The sequence below is a fragment of the Poeciliopsis prolifica genome, unplaced genomic scaffold, assembly GCF_027474105.1.
Source record: "Poeciliopsis prolifica strain line A6 unplaced genomic scaffold, Auburn_PproV2 SCAFFOLD077, whole genome shotgun sequence".
Classification (NCBI taxonomy): domain Eukaryota; kingdom Metazoa; phylum Chordata; class Actinopteri; order Cyprinodontiformes; family Poeciliidae; genus Poeciliopsis; species Poeciliopsis prolifica.
In genome coordinates, this window is record NW_026562452.1 from 1,601,656 (window position 1) to 1,613,084 (window position 11,429).

At 39.3% G+C, this 11,429-nt stretch overlaps 2 protein-coding genes across 3 annotated transcripts; both read left to right on the plus strand.

The window, feature by feature from the left end:
* The first annotated feature begins 1,358 nt into the window (after positions 1-1,358).
* mgrn1b (mahogunin, ring finger 1b) lies at positions 1,359-7,703 on the plus strand. Of its 2 annotated transcripts, XM_055021532.1 has the most exons (17): positions 1,359-1,681; positions 2,300-2,418; positions 2,527-2,615; positions 2,698-2,844; positions 3,248-3,365; positions 3,467-3,533; positions 3,629-3,672; positions 3,749-3,796; positions 3,982-4,050; positions 4,132-4,291; positions 4,376-4,485; positions 4,565-4,779; positions 4,952-5,063; positions 5,146-5,191; positions 5,277-5,381; positions 5,784-5,829; positions 6,069-6,181. In XM_055021532.1, exons 1-16 carry the CDS (start codon positions 1,594-1,596, stop codon positions 5,822-5,824), a joined length of 1,578 nt encoding a protein of 525 aa, XP_054877507.1. In that variant the 5' UTR covers positions 1,359-1,593; the 3' UTR covers positions 5,825-5,829; positions 6,069-6,181. The 2 variants fall into 2 exon arrangements, with proteins under 2 accessions (XP_054877507.1, XP_054877506.1); XM_055021531.1 differs by lacking the exon at positions 5,784-5,829 and having other exon boundaries at positions 6,069-7,703.
* Positions 7,704-10,142: 2,439 nt separating this feature from the next.
* Positions 10,143-11,363, plus strand: aanat2 (arylalkylamine N-acetyltransferase 2). The gene is made up of 3 exons (XM_055021538.1): positions 10,143-10,389; positions 10,622-10,776; positions 10,869-11,363. The coding sequence occupies exons 1-3, from the start codon at positions 10,182-10,184 to the stop codon at positions 11,172-11,174; spliced, it is 669 nt and encodes a 222-aa protein (XP_054877513.1). The 5' UTR covers positions 10,143-10,181; the 3' UTR covers positions 11,175-11,363.
* Positions 11,364-11,429: the final 66 nt, after the last annotated feature.

Here is an 11,429-nt window from a genome sequence, read left to right on the forward strand (position 1 = left end):
GCTTTATTGAGACATTGAACTGACTGAGGAGTTGTGAACCATCAGTTGCCTGTTGGCTTCACACATATCTTTTTCTCAGAACACATAATTCCCAGTCCTGAGAATTATGTGACTATTTTGATTTCTTTCCATGGATGTTCTCACAATCTGTTAAAATAAAAATGAATAAAACCAGAAAATCCTGAAGATAGAAAAAGAGACAATATTAAACATCGGGGACAATGTTATCCTCACCGTTATCTCCAATGTTTAAAGTTGTTAAGGATGTATAATGTTTCCCCAATTTTTTATTTCACCTTCAGTGCTTAACCATGTCCTTGATGTTTAAGGTTAAATTGTCGTTATTATTGGTATTTTTAATGTATCTGGAATGTTTTACTTTATCTCCAATGTTTAACAGAAAAAGAAACATTTCTGGAGATGAACTTTGACATCCGATAAACATTGGCAATAATGTTAAACATCAAGGATGTCATTAAGCATAATGGTAAGCATTATCCCTAATTAAATAAAAAATTGGGGACAATGTTAAATATTCTGGATATTAAATGCTAAACATAGAAAATAAAGTTAAACATTGCAGATGGCATTAGACAGCCACAATAACACTGAATGTTAAACATCAGACATAATAATTGGTGGCTAAAGCTGAACATTGGGGACAATGTTAAACATCTTGTCTTGTGAATTAATTCACAACCATTTTGTCAATGTAATATAGTTTATTTGTTGGCTCTTGAGCACAGTATATCGAACAGGAACATGAATGTGATAACATGGTTTTAATTACCTGAAATATATCAAATATTTGTTAGTTTGAGTAAACTAGCAGCACTGACAGGATAGTGCTGCTATAATTGTTTGTATACTAGAAGTGAGCCAAGGTGGAATAATTTATTTGTGCCAGGTTCTAAATATTTTTTGAAGCAGGTCAATGAGAATTCAATGCTGTAACGGCTGTTAATTAATGAAGATGCTCATTGTTGCTCTTATATCTTGTCTGTCAACAGTCGCCCTTAATAAAGGAACCCGTAAAACAAGATTAGTTACTTGTGCGCTAAATAGAGCATGTTGGTAGCGATATTATGTGAGACATTGAAGCTGTGTAATAGCGGTGTAGGATATGCTTAATGTACACTATCATTTCAGGTGTACAGTGACTGTATTTGTAGATGTCTGTGTTTAATTTAATTTCATTAATATTTAACTTTAACAGCTACAGTTTTCGGTTCGTAAATACGAAGGTAGAAAATGATAGTAGAAGACGCGTCCTACGGTAGTCAGAAAACCGGCTGCCCCCACGTAACAAAGCGAACGCTCTCTCTTCCTGAACTGGCTGCCAGACAGCCAATCAGCTCGAGTGCCCACTACGTCGTTACGTCGGTGGCAACAATAACAGCTCGCCCTTCGCTTTTTACATTTTCTCAACTCCGTCACCAACAAAACATAGCGTGAAACATGCTGAATTGACGACAGTTTTTCCTTTTGGTGGATGTTTTATTCGTCTGGACGCCTGTCTTGGCTCGAATCATAGCTAATCTTCCGAGCTGCCGTCGTGTCGTTAGCTAGCAGCTAACTGTAGCTAAGAGGAAGATGGGTTCCATCCTGAGTCGTAGGATTGCTGGCGTTGAAGACATCGACATCCAGGCAAATTCGGCCTATCGATTTCCCCCGAAATCTGGTAACTGATTTGCAGTTTCTCTCTAGTAAACACGACTTTTTTTATTTTTGGTAAAGAACCTGTGGGGAAATGGATACGTTTTCTGACCCCTCGGTTTCGTAGCGTCTTATACACGGTTGATTCTCAGCTATATCAGCTACATAGATACATAACGATAGTTTTTTTTATATATTGGACGTGTCATCCTGGAAACAAGTTAATGTTTTCCGACACAATATCACGTGTTGATAATAAATGACCGAGGTGTTAAAAACCACCTTGCTTTCAGTGAAGCCGTCAGATCACGTTGTAATGGTTATATTTATTGTTATATGTGTCATTACGTGACCTAAAACAATTAAGGAAATGAAAAATGATCCTGTTAAAACCAATGGGACTCAGTATTTTAATGTTACATTTAACAAACTTCTTACAATTGTATAACATTTTTATTTTCTTTATTAAGCTGTCGTTTTAAAAAGCTGTTCTGTGTACAGGTGCGACAAAGTTAAATATTGTCCTCTTTACTGAACCTCCGCCTGTGCAGTAACTATCAGAATTTATGATACCTGTTAAGAACAATGCTTTCATGTCATATTGGAAATAATTTAGTTCTCAGTTTTTCTATTTCTTCTCCAGGGAATTACTTTGCCAGCCATTTCTTCATGGGAGGAGAGAAGTTTGATACTCCACATCCAGAGGGATACCTCTTTGGGGAAAACATGGACCTGAATTTTCTTGGAAATAGGCCAGTGCAGGTAAAATCTCACATTTGTTTAAATCTGATTTCAGGATTGTGTCTTTATAAGACTTTAGTAGTTCTCAGTAATTCGATTTAAACATTCATTTGGTGGTTATTTTTCTAGTTTCCATATGTGACACCTGCACCCCATGAACCAGTGAAAACCTTGAGGAGTCTGGTTAACATACGGAAGGACTCTCTCCGTTTAGTGAGGTAGGGATTATAAGAATCCCAACATGAGAAAGTTTCAGGGCACAGATTTTCTGTTAATGACCGTCAAACCACTCGTGTTTAGGTACAAAGACGACTCAGACACTTCGGTGGAGGATGGCGGGAAACCCAAGGTCCAGTACGGTGTGGAGTTTACCTTTGATGCTGATGCCAGGGTTGCCATAACGCTCTACTGCCAGGCGTTTGAGGAGTTCTCCAACGGGATGGCTATGTAGGACTTACATCGTATAACTTTTAATTCACATAACATTGTCTAAAACTAACAGCAAGAATCTGAAAAAAATGTTTTGACTATTTATCTATGATAATGTCAAATTCTACCTAACATCATTTATACATTTATTAATGGTGAATTTTTATAAAGATGCCAATTATAGTTTGCATTAAAGTCTATGATGAAACCTAAGATCAGATAACTGTCACATGTTTTTCTTATGTATGGTGTCATTTTGACATTACTAATTAAAGTCTCAGTTTGATATTTCCACACTGATGTAATCATTGAAAACAAGATGCATTAAAAAAAGTCATTGGTGTCTTAGCATGGGCTGAACATGATGGGCAGGGGTGTTTACTCTGGAAAGACATTTTATGAGGTGATGTTGTGTGTGCAGGTACAGCCCAAAAGATCCAACCATGGTCTCTGAGACAGTGCACTACAAGCGTGGGGTGAGCCAGCAGTTCTCCATGCCGTCCTTCAAAATAGATTTCAGCGAGTGGAAAGAGGAAGACGTAGGTTTGGAGTTTGTGACACAATCCCACTTCACATAAAGATGCCTTTTCTGTAATGTGTCAACTGCTTCAGTTAACCTGTGCAAAATGTTGCTTTGCAGCTAAACTTTGATTTGGACCGAGGAGTGTTTCCAATGGTAATCCAAGCTGTGGTCGATGAAGGAGACGGTGGGTCATCAAGGCTTTGTAAAGCCAATCTGTTCTAGTCTATCAACACCAAATGTTTTATCTGTTAATTACGCCTTTTTCGGTTATTTTCCTAGATTGTCTTGGACATGCTCATGTGCTTTTGGCAGCCTTTGAGAGAGTAGGTGTAAAACCATACATACGAGAAAAGTGAATGGAGCTTTCATACGAGCTAAAAGGCTTTTTTTGTCTTACAGCATGTTGATGGCAGTTTCTCCGTCAAGCCTCTGAAACAGAAGCAAATCGTATGTTTGACATTATTCTTTTACATTAATAAGTTAGAATATGATTGGAAAGTTAGTTTAAATGATTAAAAACCAAAAACGCTGTTTCTCAGAAACTCAATTATTTAAATGTTTAAGGCAGGAAAAACTTTGTGAGATGTCTCTGTAGCCAGAACCGTCAGATTTCTTCTGTTGGTGTTGTCCAGGTGGACCGTGTCAGCTACCTCCTCCAGGAAATCTACGGGATTGAGAACAAAAACAACCAAGAGACCAAGGTATCTATGGAAACATTTTGCGTGCGGCAGTCATGGTGTTGAAAAACCTATGCTTTGTTTGATTACTTTCTTTCCTCTCAGCCATCTGACGATGAGAACAGCGACAACAGCAACGAGTGTGTTGTCTGTCTGTCCGACCTGAGAGACACACTCATCCTGCCCTGCAGACACCTGTGTCTCTGCAACTCCTGCGCAGACACTCTGCGCTATCAGGCCAACAACTGTCCCATCTGCAGGCTGCGTAGGAGGCTTTGCTTTCTAAACCAATCAGTTTGTGTTTAATAATACCCAATAATTCATAATGAGTGTTTTTACATTTACTCAGCCTTTAGAGCCTTGCTGCAGATAAGAGCCGTGAGGAAGAAACCTGGAGCTCTGTCTCCTGTGTCCTTCAGTCCTGTTCTAGCTCAAACGATGGACCATGATGAGCACTCAGTAGGTGTTATTTATTGTTATTTTATTTTTATTCTTTGACCAGGATGTCCCTCTTTAACCATCTGTAACCATGTTGCAGAGCTCCGATTCGGTTCCGCCTGGTTTCGAACCCATCTCCCTGCTGGAGGCGCTGAACGGACTGCGGTCGGTGTCTCCCCCCATCCCTTCTGCGCCGCTGTATGACGAAATCAACTTTTCCGGGAGTCTGGGAGGGGACAGCCGGCAGCTGAGCTCTCCGGAGCATTTAAGTGACGGAAGTCTTCAGAAAGGAAAAGTCAGCAAGTCGCCTGACAGGTAATACTGCTGCGCGAATGTCCTCCTGCACAAAACTAGGCTTGTGATCAAGACAGAAAATGGTTTTATGATTTCGCTCCTCAAAGGAAGGTGTAATCATACAACTAAAGTGTTTTTTTTTTTTTTTTTATTTCATTAGGCCTCGGTCTAATTATCATCTTCTTTCTTCCAGCACCCTGAGATCGCCATCCTCTCCCATCCAGGAGGAGGATGAAGAGAAGCTGTCTGAAATGTCTGACGCGCAGCCGCACACACTTCTCTCCAGCAGCCCCGCTCCCACAGATGTAATAAGCCTCTTTTATTATTATTATTTATTTATTTATTTTATCTGTGCTTTACACCCACTCTTGTCAACCTTTCTTCCAGGCTACAGCCACCGAGGATGTGGCAGAATCCCTTTCTCCAGACGATGGTTAGTTTTGTCCCTGTTTTTGCTGCATTTGGCTGTCAGCAAAGAGACGTTGTAGCATGTTTGAAATTGTCTGTGTGTGATCCAGACGACAGAATGCCGTCTGGAGGAGACATCCTGCAGGACTGCAGCAGTGAGCACTGTAGCTTGACCAAAGCAGAAAGTGACCCAGCGGGGGATCTGTCTTTGCCTGGTGAGAAATCTTCTGTGGAGCGGGAAGATTTTTGTTGTTGTTGTTCTAATTAATTGGTTGAGAATGTTTTGTTGGAAAGACGCACAGAAATAAAAGTGATTTCATTCATTAAAATGCCTTTAAAATATGCTTGACAAACGCGTACTCTGATGGGACTTCTAAGAAAACCAGAGTGATGTCATTAAAACACAATCTCCTGCATCTTGCTCGCTCTTTACTCTATAAGGCTTCACCTTTTTTATTCTGGTTCCCCAGATCTAGATCTTAAACTAAACACTGTGAGTCTGTGTTCTCTATGTGCTTTGCATATAACCTGTGTGCTCTCACCTCTGCATGTTTCCTAACACTCCTCTTCTATTTCCTACCATCCTACCTCTGTGTTCCTCCTCACCCCCTTTGCAGCTCTAGGTCCTGATTCCTGCTCCATTGGTATGGAGGAATAACTATGGTATGTAGGCTTTCCTGTCTGCTATGCTTCTGGTTATGCTGCGGGGGGTGGGGATCCCACCTATTCCCACCAAATGTGGTTCTCTGTGATTACATTCATTGACGTCTATTGTAGCTAGAAATTTATGTCAGATTTGCTGCTGTAAACATGTTTTAAATCCGGTTTGTTGTACTTCGCTGCATCTTCTGAAAGTCTAACAGGAGATTTTGCTTTTAACATTTCCGTGTCTTTCATCGCAGGTTCGTCAGACTCGACGGAAAGTCTAAAAAGTCAGAGCACAAACTGCTCCAGCCAGCCTCTCCTGTGTCCCACAAGCAGCCTTCATATGGAAGATGAACATTTCAACTGACTCTGACTCGGCTCTGCCTCACTACAACAATCTAGTCCCTTCGTCGCTTTCACAAAGGGGCTCCGAAAAGCCCGTCCCCCCCAGCTCTGAGCTTCTGTTTTAATGATTGTTGATATGAGGCTTTAAAGAAAATGGGAGGATTACGAAGGATTGTTCATTCCTTCGGCTCGAAGGAGAACACCGAGCTGAGGTGAAGGTGTTTTTGCTCTCATTTTCAATGGCCGGTATATTTCAGTTTTCATCTTTGAAAAGATAGTGTTCAGCTGTGTGTCTTGGACAGAGTTGTGATTTTTGTAATGTAGATTCCAGAGATTTTCGCTGCCTGTCCTGGTGGTGCTTTCAAGCACAGTTAACCACAAGCTAACCATCCTAACACTAATTTGAGAATAAGCTCTAAGTGCAGTTTGTATTAATGTTTTGAAACGATCAGAAACACAGAACATTATTGATCCAAGATGATTTAATTTATCGGGAAAGCTTTACTTTTTCTTTTTGTCTCTGTTTCTGATCGATTTTTTTTGCACTCCAACAAAATGGTTCATCCATTCCTTTTAGAGAAAGAATATGATGAGGTTATTTTTGTTGTATTTCATCCTAAGCATGTTGGTTTACTTTTCAAATAATGTGATACAATTAAGAATTATGTGTACTTCAAAATCTATTCTTGCTTATTATATATGTATAAAATATAATGTTTAAAGTACAAAAATAGATTCTGGTAAATTGCACATTTTTTTAAATAGCTACAGGCTAATTCAGACGTAGTTAAAGCCTCGAACAAACAGCCAATAGCAAGGCAAGCTTACCCGTCATTGATATGGCTGATAGCTGTACAGTCTTTATGTGGCAACCCAAGTGTTAGCTTATGATGTCGCTGCAAAACAAGGAGTCACGTGTTGGTGTGGCAGCAGCTTTAGTTTCCTTGGTCCAGTACGTGTAGCATCAAGCGTTTTAGATCTATGTGCCTTGAATTAATATGGCTGCCTGCTTCTTGCAACATTCTTACAAATGCGACAATATACAACCGCTCCACTGCACAGACAGGTTTTAGGGCGCTAATGTACAGAACCATTGATTTCTCTTTCAAAATTCATGCAACAGGAAAAAAACAGTTATTGTCATTAAGTAATCCTAAGTTGAATTGTTGCTTTTCTTTGTGATATCCAAGTATTAATTATGCATTTATTACTACTTACTTATGTCTGAGTACTTTTGTGTATGTGTTACCAGAAGGAGCACATCTATGAAATGTTTGCATTTTATTAATTGGGCTTGCATTTGCATGTGGATTAGTAGACATTCTCACCTTGCGCTGCTTTTAACTGTTTCTTTTGTCTTTTATCCTCTTCTGTGCCATTTCAACTTGACACTGTGCCTTCCTGTTCTGACCACTGTTGCCCTGGTATCCAGGATAACCCCACAGTAGGTGGTGTTTGGCTCTATGTAAAATCCTGTACCCGTCTGTCTTTGTGTGTATAGCGGCATGTGTATAACAATAAAGAACAAAGATTCAATACCAAAACAAGGCAGATGTTTTCTGTGTCTCCACATCATTTCTATTTAAGATTACACAAGTTGGACTCTTTAAACCTATAAAAAAAGGGAAGTATCAATCATTCATACAGGCTGAGATTCCTCTGAATTTAATGTAGTGCAATTAAACTGCTTTCATGTGAGTTATGGACTGATTTACTATCGTCTAAGAAGCCATGTAAATACAGCAAGACAAAGGCATGTAAGTCTTATGTTAAAAAATATTTTTATTTTAATTAAAGGGGGAAGGTAATATTGAGATACAAACAAAACAATAAACAGAAGCATATCAAATCAAAAATTCTGATTTTTGATTTGGTAAACAACAGAATGTAAAATGACATGAAAATTTCTCTATGAAAAACGTTTTTTGATCAGTTCTATCAGTTATATGATTTTATGAAAGATAAAATCTCACTTTACAAGATTTAGGCATCATAAGAAGAGGTGTATATCTTTATATGTATAAACAGGCTGGCCTCAATGCTGATATTGCACTGTAATATCAGCATTGAGGTCAGCCTGTTTATATGCAGTGATATAGCCAGAATATGCTGGTTAGAAGTGCTTTACATGTATTAATAAGTATGGATAAAGATAATTCTGTTTTAATTAAGAGAATTATATGCATAATTCCGAATAATCCATTGGGTTAGCATATACTCTCCGTGTCCGTCCATCCATCTGTTCATTATTCATCCTTCAATCCGTCCTTTTTTGCTCACATGTTTATTCATCCATCCTTCCAGCTTTTTCCTGACTTTGTTTTCTAGGTTTAAAAGCTTTTGAAGCATTTTCCATGAAATCATATGAAACTTTTGTATTGTACTTTGAAAGGTATACAAATGACCTAAAAAGCTTTAAAATATTTTGAAATAAAAAAAAATTGTATTCTTTCAATAAGACATTTTGTTTGTAAATAAGTGTAAAGTTTAGATTGTTCATACACTTTAGTGTTTTAAATCATCATGAACCTAAAAAGAGCATAATGTTTGTATGATCATATGTATGGAAGGAAATTAGTTTCTGTTACACTCTGAGACTTGAATGTTAAACTGTATATACAAAGTCTGAGGTTAACCAGTCATGATGTGTTTATAGTGCTAAAATCCAAATATTTTTTTATTTTTTTGCCTTCACAAAAGATTCAAACATTCTTCAGCTCCCTAAACCTTGCAAGTTAAAAGGCTATGTCTTAGTTTCCGCAAGACAGAAGAACAAAGGTTATTATGAAACATCAACATTATTGTTATGAATCTGGAGTGAATTCAGGAGCTGCTTTACAACTTTAGGTTGTCAATCGTATGTACGGGTCTGAGGTTCACCTCAGGCTGGTAAGAACAAGTGTCTTCCCATTTAATTAGTCCTTGGTAAATCTCTTCAAAGCATGAAATCAATCCAACAGCAATCCACACAAATCTCCCTCCTCTTTGTGTACTAGCAAATTAGACCACATGCCCTTAATCTCTAGAAACGTGTGCAACCAAACATCCAGCAGCGCCTCATGCCTCATGCCCACTCTGAAATACACAACTGATGTAGCATATTCTGCTGTGTTCAAATAATTATAGTCCAGCATCACTTGACCACATTTGTCACTGTTTTTCACAGAAATAATAAAATCAATTTCAAATGGATATAGTAAATAAATACAAAACCTTGACCCTGCAGACCCTGCATGACACACATGCCGAGGATGTATATTATTGACTCATTAATTGATAAACGCATGTTCAAAGTAAGCAGTGTGGAATATAATTCCAAGGAGAAGCAAGTGTCGACACAAAAAAGCCTATTTCAACACAAACACCTGTTCATTGCTGCCAGAAGTTGGGCAACTAGTTTATACAACTAAGTTTATAAAAATATAGACGCTCCTGTTTTCCTGTGCTAAAAATTTGCACAGGAAAATTTGTTGCATCTCCCCTGTTCAGTGGCATGTTAAGGAGAAAAAGCAATTTTGAGATTTTCAAGATACAATCAATGCTTTTCACTACTGCAAACTAAAAATGTCAACATACTGTTCATTTAACATAATGTAATAACCATGGTTTCCCAGTTGTAAATGTTTAAAAATTATTATCCACTTACAATAAATTCTAGAAACAATCGAGTTAAAGCAGTTCCTTTTAAACTCATGAAGAAGATGAAAAGTTTATTGCTTTAATTATTCCAGTATCTAGTTTTAGCTTTTATAATCCAGATCCAAGGTCTCAAGCATATGTCTGATTTAGAATCCAGGGATTTATTAGAGGCTGGAGACACGTGCAGAGGCAGCTCCCCTTCTTTGAGACGACTACTTTGCATTATCAGATCAGACACAAAGAAGAAGAGGAAGAGGAGGAGCAGACAGCAGAGGAGGCACAAAGGTCAGCATCTTGCTCAGAGAAGTTAGGTTGATTACAGACGGAGGTGTGGGACAGACAGCGATCAGACATTTGGCCATCATTTAAACTATATTAGTAAATTAATGATAATACATAATTGTGAAGCTGCTCTTCACGAGGGTAACATGACAAAGCAGGTGAGCGGTTCGCCTTTCCTGAAGCCCTTCTTCCTGAAGACACCCGTCAGAGTGGTCACCCCTCGGCAGCAGAGACGACACACGCTCCCCGCCAGCGAGTTCAGAAATCTCACCCCACAGGATGCAATCAGCGTGTTCGAAATAGAAAGAGAAGGTAAGTCTATGCTTTTAATATTCACAAACAGAATGCTTGCAAATATGGCCAAAAAAGGGTATATTTTTAGATTATGTATTTGTGAAACATACTGGAGTTTTCTCATTTCAACACTATGGGGAAAAACTAGATATGTGTCAGCAGATTAAACATGAGAGAACATCATATTTTCTATCCTTTCATCTTAATTGCCTCCTTGATGATAATAATCAGTGTCTGAAATGCCTTGCAGCATTTGTGTCAGTCTCTGGCGAGTGCCCACTCACGCTGGATGAGGTGCTTAATTTTCTGGGTCAGTGCCCCGAGCTGTCTCTGGGTTGGTTTGAGGAGGGGCAGTTGGTAGCCTTCATCATTGGCTCCGGCTGGCACAAGGAAAGGCTTTCACAGGTATTAAAAAAAAAAAAAAAAAAACATTTCTAGAAGAAATATATTTATTTTTGCAACTCATCAATGATGGAAATCTCATCTTTCTAATCCAGGAGGCCATGACCCAACACGTTCCAGACACGCCTACCGTGCACATCCACGTGCTGTCGGTGCACCGCCACTGTCGACAGCAAGGCAAGGGATCCATCCTGCTGTGGCGCTACCTGCAGTACTTGCGGTGCATGCCGGGCCTCCGCAGAGCGTTGCTCATCTGCGAGGACTTCCTGGTGCCCTTCTACCTAAAGGCCGGCTTCAAGGAGAAAGGGCCCTCGGAAATCTCTGTGTCCAGCATGCAGTTCCAGGAGATGGAGTACATGCTGAACGGGCAGGCGTACGCACGACGGAACAGCGGCTGCTAGTCGGCTGCGTTCACTGGACTCAATGTAACAAATGCACTATTGGACTGGACTCCACACCTAACCCAACGAGAAAGGAGTGAGGTTGGCGTGGACAGAGTGGACTGACAGTGGATTCAGATACCAAATTGTTGCTTTTGATTGACAAACACAACATCATATTCGTCATCAGTAGCATATCAGCTTTTATCTCAATTAATCTCACTGTAGTTTGTGGCAAGCGAGGAGGTCTTTGTTAGAAACACACCTAAAAACTGA

Excerpts from the sequence above, each read along its gene's own strand:
- mgrn1b (XM_055021531.1), top strand. The coding sequence starts at position 1,594 with ATGGGTTCCATCCTGAGTCGTAGGATTGCTGGCGTTGAAGACATCGAC. Across the intron at positions 2,845-3,247 it reads TTCTCCAACGGGATGGCTAT|GTACAGCCCAAAAGATCCAA; the intron begins GTAGGACTTACA and ends TTGTGTGTGCAG. Across the intron at positions 4,486-4,564 it reads TGGACCATGATGAGCACTCA|AGCTCCGATTCGGTTCCGCC; the intron begins GTAGGTGTTATT and ends ACCATGTTGCAG.
- aanat2 (XM_055021538.1), top strand. The coding sequence starts at position 10,182 with ATGATAATACATAATTGTGAAGCTGCTCTTCACGAGGGTAACATGACA. Across the intron at positions 10,390-10,621 it reads GTTCGAAATAGAAAGAGAAG|CATTTGTGTCAGTCTCTGGC; the intron begins GTAAGTCTATGC and ends AATGCCTTGCAG. Across the intron at positions 10,777-10,868 it reads ACAAGGAAAGGCTTTCACAG|GAGGCCATGACCCAACACGT; the intron begins GTATTAAAAAAA and ends TTTCTAATCCAG.